The 17,554-nt window shown below is 46.6% G+C and overlaps 1 protein-coding gene across 3 annotated transcripts in view; it reads right to left on the bottom strand.

Moving 5' to 3' along the window:
• Window positions 1-17,554, bottom strand: part of tenm1 (teneurin transmembrane protein 1) — a 1,545,585-nt gene that overhangs the window by 256,480 nt on the left and 1,271,551 nt on the right. For all 3 annotated transcript variants that reach the window (XM_072505612.1, XM_072505613.1, XM_072505614.1), the window contains 3 exons: window positions 13,193-13,378; window positions 13,060-13,086; window positions 4,387-4,533 (listed from right to left, as the gene is read on the bottom strand). In XM_072505612.1, coding sequence (XP_072361713.1) covers window positions 4,387-4,533; window positions 13,060-13,086; window positions 13,193-13,378 — 360 coding nt within the window. The remainder of the gene's footprint in view (window positions 1-4,386; window positions 4,534-13,059; window positions 13,087-13,192; window positions 13,379-17,554) is intronic.

Genomic DNA, 17,554 nt, shown 5'->3' with positions numbered 1-17,554 from the left:
TTTCCGCCCCGCCAGCTGGCGGAAAAGGCCTTTGGTGCCCCGCCAGCTGGCGCGGAAATGACATCTCCGGGCGGGTCTTGCGCAGGAGCATTAGCAGCCGCTGACGGCATTCCCGCGCATGCGCAGTGGAGGGAGTCTCCACCATGGCGGAGGCGGAAGGGAAAGAGTGCCCCCACGGCACAGGCCTGCTCGTGGATCGGTGGGCCCCGATCGCGGGCCAGATCGCCCCGCGCCCCCTCCAGGACCCCGGAGCCCACCGCCTTGTCCCGCCGGTAAGGTAGGTGGTTTAATCTACGCCAGTGGGACAGGCATTTTAACGGCGGGACTTCGGCCCATCCGGGCCGGAGAATCGCGCGGGGGGGCCCGCCAACCGGCGCGGCGCGATTCCCGCCCCCGCCGAATCTCCGGTGCCGGAGACTTCGGCAACCGGCGGGGGCGGGATTCACGCCAGCCCCCGCCGATTCTCCGACCCGGCGGGGGGTCAGAGAATCTCGCCCCTGGTGTGCCACTGATTGCACTTGGCCACACCCATCCCATTGATGGGTCAGCTGGGGTCTGAGGGTTTCCTGAGGGGCGGCCTGCTGCGGACTCCCAACTGACCAGAGGCTCTGTGAACATTTACAGGATGCAGTGAGCAGTCAGCAGAGTGGGAAGCCAGGGGCCTGTAACTTGTGACACCCCAAATCCGCGGAGCTATCAGCTAAAGTGCCCCTGAATTGGAAAAAAAAAGAATTGGGTACTCTAAATTTTTTTTTTTTTCAAATAATTTTTAACACTTCTTAAGTCTTGATTGCTTCATAAAGCAATGAAAATAATTCTTAAAATCTGGAGTCTCATTCTTTCAGATTTTAATTGTTGGTGATTTCAAAAATTAAAAACATATTGGGCGGGATTCTCCCACCCCCCCGCCGGGCTGTATTTTCCGGTGCCGTTTTTTGGACGGGGGCAGGTCTACACACCACGCCGGTCAGGGGCCGTTGGCAACGGACCCCCCCAGTGATTATCCGGCCCCCGATGGGCCGAGCGGCCGTCCATTTTTGGCCAGTCCTGCCGGCGTGGATTATTCATGATCCCACACGGTGGGACCTGGCAGGTAAGTTGGCATGAGCAGTCCTTGGGAAGGGCACGGGGGGATCCGACCTGTGGGGGGCCCACCGATCTGCGGGTGGGCCTGTTCCATGGGGGCACTTCTTCATTCCGCGTCGGCCCCTGTAGGGCTCTGCCATGGCCGGAGCGGAGAAGAGAACCCCCTGCGCATGCGTCAAAATACGACGGCCGTTCCGCGCATGTGCAAACTTGCGGTCCCTTCAGCGCCGGCTGGAGCGGCGCCAACCCCTCCGGCATCCACCTAGCCCCCCGAGACAGGTGAGAATTCCACACCTTGGGGGCCCATTGACGCCAGAGTCGTTGGCGCCGATTTTCCTGCCGGCTTGGGGACTTAGTACCCGGAAGGGAGAATCCCGGCCATTTTACTTGCAGTTGTTGGAACTTTACTCAATCACATTCAGGGCCATTGCCAAAAGCACAAATAAATGTTGAGAGGGAGTTGAAATTCAAGCTGTTTGGACATTTCTCATACACTCAAATATGGGCCACCCACACCTTTGGGAAAAGTAGATAGCAATTTGTGTATAGTTTACGGAACTATGTTTTTGCTTGGGAATGAGCAACCTATATGGAACTTAATGCAGTGATGCTTGTCATTCTAAAAATGTAATGGAGCAGTGTATCCATTTTCTCAAAAACCACAAGGCATTTTGTAGCCTATTTTGATTGGAACCCAATCATAACAACAAACCACAAAGTATTGTCCACCACTGAAGCTCAAATACTGATCTGAAGTTTGGGAATTCAATTGCCTATCTGCAAGTACATTCACATATTGAAAATGAACATGACAAAAAAGGCGAAGAACACAGAGTGATAGCTGGGAATGGTATGTATCAGTGTTGTAGTCATGCCTTTCGCGCGTCACATTTTAAGCATGGGTAGAGTTGTATTTGAACAAATTAAGTAAGCTGAAAAATGACAGTCTAAAGGAAAGTATGAATTCCAAAGATTAGTCACTTGCCACAAGCTTTGGGAACATTGTCGAGTGTTTTTAAGAAATTCTGGTAACTACGCCCTTAAGGAATGAAATATATAGACATTGGATATATTTGTTGCAGGTAGACACTTTTTACAAACTGCTGTAGTCAAGATTTTACAATCACATTTCTCAGTGATAGCTTCTATTTCTGAATTGCAATTATATGCAATCAATAATGGAATGTATCCTTGTGCAGTAAATAATTTATAAAATCTGTTACCATGGAAAAAATAACTTGCAATATCATAAACCAGTTAGAATTCAAAACTTGCAGGAAACAAGGGGTGGAGGGAATAGTGGTGAGGACAGTTAGCAATGAGGAAAAAGAGCAATTTTGGAGACCACAATCTCAATACTCTCTAACAGGGTCATAATTTATTTCATAAGTGATCAGTAGGAAGAGGTTAGGCACAGATTGCAAATTACATTCCAACATCTATAATAGTTAACTTTAAGAGGTCCATGAAGATTGATTTTATAAAACTACATTTTTTCCCCAACTGTGCAAGTTCTGGAATCAAAGGAACATAAGACTTAATAACAGGAGGACGCCGGTAGGTCATTTGAGCATCCTCCGCCATTTGATTAGATAATTGCTGATCTGGTTGTAGTTTCAATTGCTCCCTGCCAGCCTGCCTCCCATGGCCCTTTCATCCCTTGTCTGGCAAAAATCTATCTAAATTAGCCTTGAATAAATTCAATGACCCAGCCTCCATTGCTCTCTTAGAAAGAGAACAGACTAACAACCCTCTGAGAGAAAACATTTCTACGCATCTTGGTTTTAAAATAATAATAATCGCTCATAGAACATACAGTGCAGAAGGAGGCCATTCGGACCATCGAGTCTGCAACGACCCACTTAAGCCCTCACTTCCACCCTATCCCCGTAACCCAATAACCCTTCCTAACCTTTTTTGGTCACTAAGGGCAATTTATCATGGCCAATACACTGAACCTGCACGTCTTTGGAATGTGGGAGGAAACCGGAGCACCCGGAGGAAACCCACGCAGACACGGGGAGAACGTGCAAACTCCGCACAGACAGTGACCCAGTGGGGAATCGAACCTGGGTCACGGTCTGTGCGGAGTTTGCACGTATTGTCCCAAGTAGGCTTCAATGAAGTTACTGTGAAGAGCCCCTAGTCGTCACATTCCGGAGCCTGTTCGGGGAGGCCGGTACGGGAATTGAACCCGCGCTGCTGGCCTTGTTCTGCATTACAAGCCAGCTGTTTAACCCACTGTGTTAAACCAGCCCCAGGGGGGATCTCCTATTCTTCTACTGTGTCCCCTTATTTTAGTTTCACCCAAAAGAGGGAACATCCTCCTGGTATCCACCCCATCAAGTCCCGTCAGAATCTTACATATTTCAATAAAATCAATTCTTATTCTTCTGAACTCCAATGGGCATCGGCCCAACCCATTCAACCTTTTCCCATAAGATAAGCCCTTCATCCCAGGAATGAGTCAAATGAACCTTCTCTTAACTGCATCTAACCCAGTTTTAAAAAAAATTAATAACATTTTTTAGTGTTTCTCCTGAGGAATAAGAGTGATAATTTAATTGCATTGAATGGAAGGAACTAGCTGTGCATTTGTTTTTGCAATCACAGCTGAATTTAGGATAGAGTGCATGAAGGTTGAAGTGGTCACAAAAATACAGCTCAGGACCACTTTTTCACAATTTTAGGGATAGACCACCACTAATCAAATATTTTGATCTTATTTTCGTTCTTTTGGTAAAGGATATTTCCAACCTAACATGGAATATTACTTTATTGAGAAACCTTCGGTGAACCGTCAAGATGTGTAACAAAGGACAATGGAAATAGCTGAGAGCCAACTGCTTGGAAGTTACATTCATAAAGTCACATAGAGCCCTCTCTGGGTTGAGTTAGCTGATCTCAACCATACAAATTGAACTGAGGAACTACAAGGCCATGGGTTAGGTATGAAAAAAAAAATCACCAAAGCCCTCATTTCCAAATTCCGAACAGCGACCTCTTCTGGTAAGCGCAGATTGGTGCATGCCTGGGAGGACAGGACTGGTTTTAGCGGTGAGGTTCTTTACTGGTTGAATAGTTTTTCCAAATCACTGCCTAGATTCACATTTGCAGAACAATTCCTCTGACTGGTGTCTGGTCACACGAAACACAAGGGAGAATTTGGTGCTTGTGAAATCAAACTACAGCAAAAGCCAGTGCTTCGGGGAAAGACTGAAACAAAATGTATTTCAAAAAGAATAGAACAGAGGCATCTGCCTTTCAATTTTAAATTCTAATTGTGCAATACCATCATACCTCCATCATTATCTCTGTTATCGTCACACACCATTTCCATGATGACATTGCATCCGGTCCCACTCCAGCCAGCTTGGCAGACACAGTGCCATCCGTTTTGATCCAATGTACATCTTCCATTTCCATTGCACAAACCAGGACATCCCTCTATTAGAATTTTTTTTAAAACAGCTCATAAATCAATTAATATTGCAACAGCATTATATCCTTATAATATGCATATATGAAAAATAGAATATATTTCAGTCAAAGATAAGAGCCTTCGTTTTAACAGTGAGACGCTTGGAGTAGACTAACTTCATACAGCCCTGCTACTGTGTGAGGATACAAAACAGCACATGAACCTTAAAATAACAAACAGGAGATGGTGGAAACATTCAACAAGTCAGTGTCTGGAAGGAACAAGCAAGTTAAAAAGACTGAAATGACCCTTTTTTGAGCATCATTGGAACTCTAAAGAAGGCCGCAATTGGATAGGTTGGGCTGGGAGCCTGTGGCAAACTACAGGGTGTGCATCGCTGTACTTGTTGAGGTGTTTGGCAAAGTGGCCATCTAATCTGTGTTTGGTCTCCCCAGTATAGATGCACTAAAAAAAACAGATACAAAAAACTATGCTGAACAAACCACATGTAAGTTGTTGGCCTCATTTGAGCGTTTGGGGCCCTGGACGATAGTGTGGAAATAGATATGTAGATAGATTGAGCTCATGTGCACTTAATTTGTTTAAATTCATATGCAAACTTATCCACTAATATTACCTAAGTTAATAGCTAACTAGGTAATATTTCTATTACATTAGTCATAACTTTAATTTTTTTTAAGTAAAATGATCTGAAATTTCTTGCGTTATTGCCAGTTATTATTCCAAATACTTTTGCCCTTCTGAGCCATTGATCCCGGCTTTAGGTTTAATCAAGAACTCAGTTCTCAGATTTTTATAAATGGCACTCTGGGTTTGTAATTAAGCGACATAATAAAATGGTTACTTTCTGCCTATTTTTTACTTTCTGGGCGCGATTTACCGGCCGCCGGAATCGGGATGGGTGGTGGCCAGTAAAAGTCGTGAAAGGCTTCTTCTGACGGTCGTGATGCTCCGCAAGATCGAACAAGATTTTGTGGGCGGGATGCAGACTTGCATAGTTCAGCTTAACTGCTCACTTAACTATGCCTATGCTTGATCTAACTTGCCGAGGAGACCCCAGCCAGGCGACGTTATTATTGGTCCACACAACATGGACCAGGCGGAATGGCACCTGGGGGGGGGGGGGTCACAGGCCATTGGAGGCCCCTGGGTGACCGGGGACAGGGCAGGATGGCACACTGGCTCTCAGCTGGCAACTTGGCACAGCCAGGCTGGTACTTTGGCACTGCCATCCTGGCATGGCCATGATGTCCAGGTGGTACTGCCAGGCTGCCTGAGCATCAGTGCCAGGGTGCCCGGTGCCAAGGCAGCACTGCCAAGGGCCGGGGCCTGAGGGGACCATACCCAAGAAAGTAGGGATGAGGGGGAATGAAGGGTGGGGGGGGGGAGGTTAAAGGCAGATATGAAAGGGCCTCCGAAAAGTTGGGGGGGGTGAAGGGTGGGGGCCAGAAAGGGGGAGCCCAAAAGGAGGCATAGGAAGGCCTGAAAAGGGGGGCCCCTCAGTGACTCCATCATGGGGTGGTCTCACTTAGGGGGTGTAGGATAATGTGCATGTGTGGGGGGCTTGACTTTGCCCCTGGTGGGGAATCCTCAAGCTCACTTAGAGATCAGGGCACCCTTACAAAATGGCGGCCCGATCTCTGAGGAGCCGGTCTGGACAGCGTGTTCAGCTCTGCACTGATGAAAAAATGTCTAAGTTTGAGCTAAACCGTGGAGAAACACCTCAAGGTACAAAAAAATGACCAAGGGTGCGATCTAATGGAAACGTTTCTAAGTGTGGTAGTGAGCGGGAACTGTCGCGAGCTTCCTGACGGTCAACCCAGCGAGGCCGTCACCCGTATCAAACGTAAATTAGTCCCTTAATGAGGCCCCATGGGCTTCACACTGTAAATGACTGTCCCACTGGCTGATTTGCCGGGAACGCATTCATCAGACCCCCACTAACAAAGGGGAGCAGCACTTAAACTGATCACGCAGAGATAGGCCCACACAGCACACAGCCATGCCACCAAGGAGACAGGCTCGAAGATTTGAGGTCCGCCTGCTGGATGTATTGGAGTTGCAACGGGATACCCTGTTCCCCCAAGAGTGGGTCAGCCACAGGGCAGCCAGTGGCACCTGGGAGGAAGTGGCAGCAGCCATCAGCACCGAGAGCATCACCAAGAGGACTGCCACCCAGTGCCGCAAAAGTTAAATCACCTCCACCCAGGCCAAACGGGTGGGTTGGCATCGACCCCCAGCACCTGTCTGGTCTGCCAACCCCAACCCCTCCCCCAACAACGATGTATCTGGCACCACCCCCGCGCAGCACCATGCCGCCATCCACCTATCCAAGCACAGCAATGGTGCTCACTCATACCCCCCGACCCGTGCATAATGCCTGCGGCTCACAACGTCCTCTCTATGTCCCCGCAGGAGAAACTAGCCCAGAACAGGTGGGAGTGGGCCCAAACGGGTGGTGGGGTGCGGGATTGCACCGCAGAGATGTGTAACCAGTGGCCCCCATCCGGTGGACCGGTCATATGTGAGTTGTACATGCCAGCGTGTTGATCCTGTCCCCCCCACTGACCACATGTCCATTCTCCCACAGAAATTCCATCCAATGGTGCTAGCCCATCTGGGGTAGTCTCCCCACCTCCCACCGTGCCTCCCAAGAAAACACCATAGAGGAGAGCTCAAGCATGCCACCATAATCATCGTGGCACAGTTAGCATTCCCACCTTCCACCAGCACAGAGACACACACCTGAAAAAGGGGGGGGCGGGGGCCAAAAGGGGGCATGGGCAAAAGTAGTGGTCAGGCTTCTGGGGCAATATCCGGTGAGCACCACACAGTTGTTGATGTACATCAGGTGGAGGGAGGAACGTCCAGGCGAATCAGCAGTCGGAGGTCTGCTGGATCCCAGGACCCAGCTGGGTCCCAGTCAAATGCTGAGGCATGGTTGACCTACAGGCCCTGAGGCACCCACCCCCAGCCCAGGGGTGACCCCCCTCCCCCACTTATGGCGGTCCAACGTCCCTACCGAGACCATCCCTCCCTGGAATGTCCAAGTACCCCAGTGCCCCAGGGTTGGTTGGCCACCTAGAATGATGGCTACTCACCTCCTCGAATCCCCACAGCAGCTACTTCACCAGCTTCACGTTTTGAAAAAGATGTACTAACCGTTGCCCGCGTGACCGCTTGCTAGGGAGGCAGTTAGATCATGGGAGGCCATTAGATAGGGGGTTGTTCCCGTTAATGGTATGTTTTTAATTGGTTTCTCGCCATGTCACAACTGGATTCTAATCTCGCAAATGGGAACGGGCCAGTTAGACACAAACTGATTGTCGCCTGCGCAGTTTACGATTTTGGCCTCTCCTGCGTTCTAATGTCCGTGTCGCGCTCAAGAGAGAGCACGACAGGGCCAGTAGATCGCGCTCGAAGTGTGTTTAAATAGCGGGGTGGATCTCACTGACAAAGCCAGTGGGGAACACCCAGCCAAACTTGAAAGGACACTTTGAAATGTTTCCATGAAATCGCGGCCTCTGTCTATTTTCCCTCACTTCTTGAGGAAATATCCTCATTCGCTTGTAGGAATAATCATGTTATATTGTAGAATGTGTCAAGTCCTTAACATTTGTGCCACGAAACACTTATCAAGAGCAATGAATTATAATGCAAATACATTTTAGTTAGTCAAATGATTAATTTTAATGTTATCGCCTTGTTGTTCTCACTGGGCTCCAAAACACCGATGGCTTTTTTTGGAGGCTTGCTCACTCAACCAGAACATGTATTCTGTAATGAGTATAATTAACCTTCTGTTAATCTAACATTGTTCATCTGTTGGTTTTATTTCATGGGACCCAAATTAAGTTAATAAAAACTGCGAGCCCATTTTGCAGGCACTAACAGTTGTATGAGGCAAGATATTTGTTTGTGTCTTCATTATGATCGCGTCACTGAGGCAACAGAAAAAGTGAAATATCCTAAGACTTACTTCAGGGGCGGGATTCTCCGACCCCCCGCTGGGTCAGAGAATCGCCGGGGGCTGGCGTGAATTCCGCCCCCACTGGTTGCCGAATTCTCCGGCACCGGATATTCGGCGGGGGTGGGAATCGCGCCCCGCCGGTTAGCAGGCCCCTCCCCGGCGATTCTCCGGCCCGTGATGGGCCAAAGTCCCGCTGCTGGAATGCCTGTCCCGCCGGCGAGAGTCAAACCACCTCTCTTACCGGCGGGACAAGGCGGCGCGGGCGGGCTCCGGGTTCCTGGGGGGGCGCGGGGCGATCTGGCCCCGGGGAATGCCCCCATGGTGACCGGGCCTGTGCCGTGGGGGCACTCTTTTCCTTCCGCCTTCGCCATGGTCTCCACTATGGCGGAAGCGGAAGAGACCCCCTCCACTGCGCATGCGCGGGGATGTTGTGAGCGGCCGCTGACACTCTCGCGCATGCGCCGCACGGCAAAGTCATTTCCGCGCCAGCTGGCGGGGCACCAAAGGCCTTTCCCACCAGCTGGAGGGGCAGAAATCAGTCCGGCGCGGGCCTAGCCGCTCAAGGTGAGGGCCCGGCCCCTCAAGATGCGGAGAATTCCGCACCTTTGGGGCGGTGCGATGCCGGACTGATTCGCGCCGTTTTTGGCGCCGGTCGGCGGACATCGCGCTGTTTTTTGTGCCGGTCGGCAGACATTGCGCCGATTGTGGAGAATCCTGCCCCAGGTTTATGTAAAAGAAGCATCAGATCCACTTTTATAATAAACTGGGCAAATGGAAATATATGTATTGAACAAATCAGTGGATTATTTATTCCTGAGTCAACCACAATTTAGGGGTGATTCAGGGATTAAATGGATTCTGCGCAGGTCTCCTGCACCTTCACAAGGCCATCCAGCAAAACCTGGCAGGGTGCGGGGCTCCCTCATTTTCAGGCATTCTGCGCCACCGGAAACCACTCCCTGCCCTGACCCCGCCTCTCCTGCAACCCTTAACCTGGGACCCACATTCCGCCTTCACTAAACTATGGCATGTGGGCCAAGCATGATTCTGGACCCTGGGTGGGCGCAGTGTCACCAGAGACCACTGCTTACATTGGAACTGGAGGCAATCCTGATCTGCCAGTCTCAGATTGGACTGCAACTCTCAACGGGCAGAACTTTGCCGGAACGTCAATTGTGGCAAAGTTCCAGGACACTTGATTCTGTTTGGCCTTCGCCATGGGACTGACAGACATCCCCCCACCCTATATAATGTCCCCTGAACCCCCTTGCACCTCCACACCCCCCAGCACCCCTGGTTCTCCAACTAATGGGCAAGACCCTCTTGGTCCAGATATATCCCTGACTAAGCTAAATTTTCAGAATGGAAGTCACAAAGGTATTCCAGAATACTGGGAAATTAAGCGTTTAAATTTATGCAAGGCCCCTTCCTGTTGATTGCCTTATTTTGCCTTTCTTTATTTTTGCCGTTATAATTTTTGATCTATTGATGATTAATAGATATGTATCTTTAAGTCAAGCAGCAGAGAGAATGGGGAATTCAAAAAGTTGCAACATAGTTTATGGGCTAGTTTTCGAGCAGGCAAACACAGAATTTGTGACACCCAAGAGATGGAGTGGGACTTGGTTCGATTGGTTGGCTTGTGGACAATGAATTGGCAAAAGGCCTTTTCTACCTGGTAACAAGTGGTGATTGGATCCTGCCTGAGTGGGATAATTTCCAGAGACCTAAGGAAAGTTTTTTTAAAAAGGGGCAATTATAGCATGGCCAATCCATCTACCCTGCACATCTCTGTTGTGGGGGCAAAACCCATGCAAACATGGGGAAAATGTGCAAACTCCACACGGGCAGTGACCCAGGGCTGGGATCGAACCGGGGACCTCGGCGCCGTGAGGCATCAGTGCTAACCACTGCACCACTGTGCTGCCCGTAGACCTGAGGAAAGTTGAGTTTGAATCCTGGCTGCTCAAAGGAAAGGGCCTGCTCTTTCTCTCACTTGTGTTCTTTGCAGAAAAGCTGCTATATTTCTGGAACTGGAGAGACCTGAATGCATCTACAGTGAACACTTCAAACTGAAAGCCTAAATTTAAGGAAGATGAGCTATAAGACAACCACTGAAAACAAAGACATTCATTCCTTTCATTATTATTTTTACACCCCTCTTCTCCCCTCTGTGTTTGTCTGTCTGTCATGTACGTGCGTGTGTGTATATATATATCTAATAGGGCAGAAGTAAGTTAAAGTGGGAGATTAGGAATTAGAAAATAGTTGACCAGTTGTATTTGCTGATTATTTCATGCTAGTTCCTGTTATAAATAAAAACTAATTGTGTTTACATTTACAAACCTGGTGACTGTAATTATTGGGTAGTCGAGGGCCAAAGACTTCAGCTATTTTTCCAGGAACTATTGGTTAATTCAATTATGTTGCAACTCCGGGTCAAGGGGGGCTGGAATTGACCGCGCCCTGGCCAGGGCATCATAACATTTAGCAAGAATGAGGAACCGAAAAAATCAGTAAAGAAATAGTATTTGAGAAATTAATGGGACTAAGTAGTGACAACCACCCTGGACCTGATGACCTGCATCCTGGAGTGAGTAGCAAATATGACCCACTAATTAAGAAAGAAGGAAGAGAGAAAATAGGGAACTGTAGGCCCATTAGTGCGGCATCAATAGTCAGCAAAAGTTATAGAATAAATTATTAATAGCAATGTGATAGCAAGGCACTTAGAACATTAGAATATGATTAAACAGAGTCAACACACTTTTATGAAGAGAAATCATGCTTGCATCGATTAGCATTTGTTGAGGATGTGACCAGTGGGATAGATATGGGGGACTCAGTAGCTGTAGTGTATTTGGGTTTTCAAAAACCATTTAATGAGGTGCCACACAAGAGATTATTCCACAAAATTAGAACTGTCATGGGATTGGGGGAAATATTTAGCATGGACTGAGGATTGGTTAATAAACAGAAATAGACAGGGCATTTTTAGTTTGGCAGGCTGTAACTAGTATGGTACTGCAAGTATACAAGTACATGGGCTTTAGCATTTACAATCTATATTAGTGACTTAGATGAGGGCGCTGAATGTAATCTGTCATGTTTGCTGATGGTACAAAGTTAGATGGAAAAGCAAGCAGCGAGGAAGATGCAAAGAAGCTGCAGAGGGATATGATAGGATAAAAGAGTGGGCAAGAACATGGAAAATGTGATGTAGTGTGAAGTTTAAAATCAAAATGGTGGTAAATTGAGAAATGTGTGCATTCAAAGGGACTTGGTGTCCTCGTACATGAATGACACAAAGTTAATATGCAGGCACTGCATGCAATTAGGAAGGCAAATTATATGTTGGCTTTTGTTGTCAAGGGATTCAAATATAAGAGTAAAGAAGCCTTACTGCAATTATACAGGGCATTGATGGGGCTACATCTGGAGTAATGTGGCGTTTTGGTCTCCTTACCTACGGAAGGACATGCTTGACCTAGAGTAAGTGCACCACAGGTTCTCTAGATTAGTTCCTGGGATGAGGGAATTGTGCTTTGCGGAGAAATTCTATAGTCTAGGCCCATATTCCCTGGAGTTTAGAAGACTGAGAGCTAATCTAATCAAAGCATACATTTTTTTCAGTTACTTGACATGGTAACTGTTGAAAAGATGCTTGCCCTGGCTGGGAAATCTAGAACTCGAGGCCACAGTCTCAGAAGGGGGTTAGCCATTTAGATCAGAGGTGAAAAGACGTGTCTTCACACAAAGGGGTGTGAATCTTTTGTTTTCTATACCACAGAAGACCATGGGGCTCAAGTCTTTTGATATTTTCAGGACAGAGATCAATAGATTTGAGTACCGGGGAACTAAGGGATAAGGAGTTAGCACAGGAAGATAGAGTTGAGGTGGAAGATCAGCCATTATTTTGTTAAATGGTGGAGCAGGCCTGAAGGACCAAATGGCCTACTCCCATTCCTATTTCTTACGTTTTTATGTGTTCTGAAATGACAGTTTGTGATGAGAGAATGTAGTGCACCATTTAAGGAGTATTCAGCACATCTATGGCTGTATCTCACATTGTGCTACAGTGTAAAATGGATGTATTGGCAGCCCCACATCTCTTCAGAGTTTTACTTCTATTGAAGCCTGAATACCCTCATATAGCTTTTATTACCCGTTTTGCTATTTGTTTCTTTAATACTGCAAGACCTTTTAAAGAATATTCATCTATTTTTTCTTCTTTTTTTAAATTTAGAGTACCCAATTCATTTTTTCCAATGAAAGGGCAATGTAACGTGGCCAATCCACCTACCCTGCACATCTTTGGGTTGTGGGGGCGAAACCCACGCAAACATGGGGAGAATGTGCAAACTCCACATGGACAGTGACCCAGAGCCAGGATCGAATCTGGGACCTCGGCGCCGTGCGGCTGCAGGGCTAACCCACTGCGCCACCGTGCTGCCCCGAATATTCATCTTCAAAATTGATGTTGGATTAGGTTGACCGAGTAAACATTCTGAAAGTCATATCACTGTAGCTAAGTGAAGATATATTATGGACTGACCCTTACCTTTTACAACGTTATCCAAATGTTGTGCTTAAAGGAAAAAGAAAAATCTTTGAGGCAAGAGCAATGAAAATGAAAAAAAACACTGATAAAACAGTTTGATTTTTAAGATGACAAAGCACCCGGATTTTCTTACCAACAGTACAGTGCTCTCCCTCCCAGCCAGGACTGCACTGACATTTGCCATCCTTACACTTTCCATGTTCTATGCACCGTGGGTGGCATTCATGCTGGTCACAAGTAAGGCTGCCCCAACCCTTCTCACAGTGGCATATCCCATCTAAACATATGCCATGCTTGCCACAATCTACCTCACAAATTTCTGAAAGAGAAAAGAGAATCATTTTCCGTTTTAACATCTCAAACATTTGACCCAATAATACTTAGCAAATTTGGACCACATGGCACAAGCCCAGTTAGCCTTTCTTTGGAGCATCAGAGAAAATGTTAAAAGCGTGCCAAATGGGATTTTACGGGGACAACTGAACATTTGGCAAAGGTGCTTGGTTTCGATCCAAATTTGAAGTAGAAATGTTTAGTTCTTCCACTATAACAGACAGTAACATTGCTGTATAATCTAGAACCAGATGGCTGTACTGTCAGCCTCATTTGAAGGGAAATATTCTTGTGTTTGATGGCTGTGTATTAGAAGCTGTTCGTGTAATGTTTGCTGGCCTAGTTCCGCATTGGTTTAAACAGTTCATCTGCTTCAGACTTGAAATTCCCAAGAACATGAGTTGGTGCAAATTAAGGCATGGGCAGCAGAGGTTTAGATGACCTAAAGTTGAAGGAGGGCATAAAGTGGGAGATCAGAGACATTGGAATAGCTGAGAGGTAATGAAAGCAGGAACCAAGGGTTTTCACAGCAGATTAACTGAGACAAGACAAGTTGGGCAATGCTACAGAGGTAGAAATAAGTGGTCTTAGTGATAAGACCGGGGGCCGGTTTAGCTCAGTTGGCTGGACGGCTGGTTCATGATACAGAGTAAGGCCAACAGCGTGGGTTCAATTCTCATACCAGTTAATTATTGCCTTAAATCTTATTATCACTACTTCCTCACTTGAGGGGTGTGGGGTAATGTCCATGTGTGTGGGGTGTGACATTGCCCATGGGTGGGGAGTGTGGGGAACCCACAAGCTCACTTCGAGATTCTGGCACCCTTTCAATTTGACGGCCCGATCTCGGAGTTCAGCTCCCCAGTGCTAAAAACAATTCTAAGTGTGAGCTAAACCAGTGAGAAATTCCCCAGGGCCCAGAAAAGGACTAAATGTCATTGAATAGAGGTGGGGAACGGAAGAGCCAGCTGGTAACTTCCTGAAAAACCTGCCACAAATTAACTTTTTGGGGAGAATCGCGCCCTCGGACACAAAGGGCTGGATTCTACCGCCAGCCTGTCGTAAGAACGCCACTGGCGAGCTGCATAGAATGGAGAACTACATTTCCCTCAGGCGGGATTCTCTGGTCGCCGGGCGGATGTGGACGGAGAATCCCGCCCAAATTTTACTGGATTGTACTGGGCTGAATTTAAATGTTTTTCTTTTAAATCTGCGTTCATGATAACATTCAAAAATTGAACACAAGCGTTTCAGGTCACTTAAAATAGAGGAGCCTGGAATTACAGGTTGGAAATAAACCTGTAATGTAATGTAATGAGCAAGGCCTGCTCTTGGAATTCAGTATTCCCTCTGTGTCAGTTGCACATCAGCTTTCCCAGTTCATAGGGTTGTAGAATTGACCTTCATATTTTAAAGACTGGACATATAATGAGCCATTGTCTATTCCATTTAACAGTATATTTATTAAGTGTACAGCGAAAAATATATTAAAATGTCATTGCTAATTTGTTTGTTAGTTTGTTCTTTTACAAGGTAGGGCCCTTTCTGTAAGGTCATATCTAAGTAGTCTTAAATGCTCATTTCCATCATAATGATTGATCATTCTATTAGATGCTAAAATGGAGTGTATTCTAATCTCTTTAAAAGCTGTGTTTTAGCACCTGCTGTGGCCTAATGGAGAAAGGTGCTGCTTTAGTACTAAGCCATAAAAATCAGAAGGTTAAGGATTCATTCCCTTGTGTGCGTCGAGTTTTGCATCGGGGTACTGGGAGCAGTCTTCCTGACCTTGCCGAGTGAGGAAATAAAATCAACCAAGTTTCTTCTCTCTGCGCGTAATTTAATGATCTCTGACACAAAGTGCATGTGTGGGAATATTGAAGTGAGCACAGGTTTGGGTTCAAATGTGAAGCCCCTACAATTGAATAGCCTGGCAATATTAAACTGCTGGACACAGATGTGTAGAGCGGCCACGGAAATTACGAACGAGAGGACGCAGCCCTCTGTGCGATCACATGCCAGCACAAGTCTGTGCCCATAAGTTAGGAAAGTATCAGCCGAAATAAGGTTAATCTCTTTTTTGAAAGAAAAGGCACGATTGAAATATTATGGCTAACAGTTTTGCTCAATCCATTTCTGTTGACCTCAATTTTTGTTTAAATCATGCTAATAGCACTGTTTGCTGAATTGGTTTTCTGATCCAATGAACCTAGTAGTGTAAGGGAGCTGAATTATAAACAGAGACAGCCATTAACTGAGGGTATTGTAGCAATTCTGTTAGTTCAAGTTTGCATTCATTCATCTCCCTCACAGCAGTGCACTCTGCAACTCCTTCAAAACATTCTCCTGTCCACACGTTCACTGCAGGCAAATATTCAAATCAAAAACAGAAACCGACAGAAAAAAGGATTTAAAAAGTTAATTAATAATATTCCGGGATGTTTTAAGCTGATATATGTGGTGGCAATGCCATGAAATACGAGGCTAACCTCTTCTGAAAATGCAATAAAATAAAAACCGAACATGGTGAAAACACAATGCAGGTGAAGAAGCATCCTTGGAGTTGACAGGCCACCCATGGGTGGGAAAGCAGGCAGGTGGACCCATGGGTGGCGTGGAGGTGTTGGGTGAGCTGCCTGCCCACAGCTCTAGTGAGGCCATTCAGTGGGGAATTAATGCCGATTTAAGAGCCTCATCCCACCGCTGGTCAAATTTAATGGGCTGTGGGAGAGGCTTGGGACCAACCTGCAATCTGGTAGGTGTGAATTTGTGGGTTGTAGGCCAGTAAAAGTGAGGATGGGGAGGGGGGGAATTCCCTCCTTCTCAGGTCCCCGGTGCTATTGGAAGTCTCCCAGTTTTCCCTCCTTGTTTCTACCGTACCTCGCCTGCCCTCTCCCAAGCCCTCTCGCCAGGGCCTGACAGCTGGCCCTGACAAATCCCTGGACCAACATGGGTTTCGAGGAATCCATGGTTGTTCTTCCGCCCAGGCTTCCTGGAGTACCAATAACTTATTGTTCGACCTGTTGAATGCATCTGTTTCTCAATTTCTGGTTCATTGTATCATTTAGCTACAAAGGGTGGAATTTTTCCCCTTCCCAATGGAGGTGGCCTGTCATTGGTGGTGGCGGGATCTTCTGGTTATCAACAGTGTTTCTTATGTTCACATGCTCTGCCACTGGGGAACCCGCATTGAGCAGGGATGAGGGTGGTGGTGGTGGCGGGGGGGCTGCTGTTTGAGGGACTAGAAGATCCCGCTGAGGGGAATGGCCAGAAAATCCCACCCAAAGTATTCACAACACAGGAACTGGCCATTCAGCCCAAAGGTCTCATGCCAGTATTTATACTCCACATCAATCTTCTCCCACCCTTATTCATATAACTCAACCAATATGTCCACCTATACATTTCTGCCATGTGTTTATCTGACTTCGCCTGAAGAGCAACTGCGCTATTCAAGCATCAGTGTTTCTTTATGCGAGCGAGTTCCGTCATTCTAAACACTCTTTGAAGAAAAATGTGTGACCTGAACTCCTTTTTGGATTGATTGGTTGACTATATGATGCTTGTGTATCTTGTTTTTGTCTCGCTCACTAGTGGAAAAGTTTCTGTCTGTCTACCGATTGAACTGTTTTGTAATCTTAAATTCAGGTCATCCGTCAATCTTCTCTTTTTGGAGGAAAGAACCCCAGCCTGTTCTAATTAAATTGGAGCAGTAGAGGAATCTGGGAGTTCTGATACATATATTATTAAAAATAGTGACATAAATTAATAAAGCCTAAGGTACAATCTGGTACATTCAGGCAAATCATTTTAGCATTTTCTTCAGGGACTCAAGACCATTTCTATAATATGGAGAGCACAACAGTTCACACTATGCCAAGTGTGGGCTAAACAAGGGTTCGATATAAGTTCACATAACTTCTCTGATTTTCAATTGCATTCCTCTAGAAATTAATGAGTACTTTGTTTGCTTTTGTTTAGCCTTACTAATCTGTGCCACTACTTTTAGTGATCTTTGTATTTACAATCCGAGATTCTCTGGCTTCTTGACACCATTTCGAAGCTTATATCGCACAGAGTATGTAGCATCCTAATTTTCCTGCCAAAATATGCATTTAGTATTGAGAAGACATCGTCCATAATCTCTGTCCCCAGCCACGATTCT

Source organism: Scyliorhinus torazame, chromosome 5 (genome assembly GCF_047496885.1).
Source record: "Scyliorhinus torazame isolate Kashiwa2021f chromosome 5, sScyTor2.1, whole genome shotgun sequence".
NCBI classification, from domain to species: domain Eukaryota; kingdom Metazoa; phylum Chordata; class Chondrichthyes; order Carcharhiniformes; family Scyliorhinidae; genus Scyliorhinus; species Scyliorhinus torazame.
Note: the sequence above shows the minus strand (reverse complement) of the source record. Positions and strands in the feature narration are given on the sequence as shown.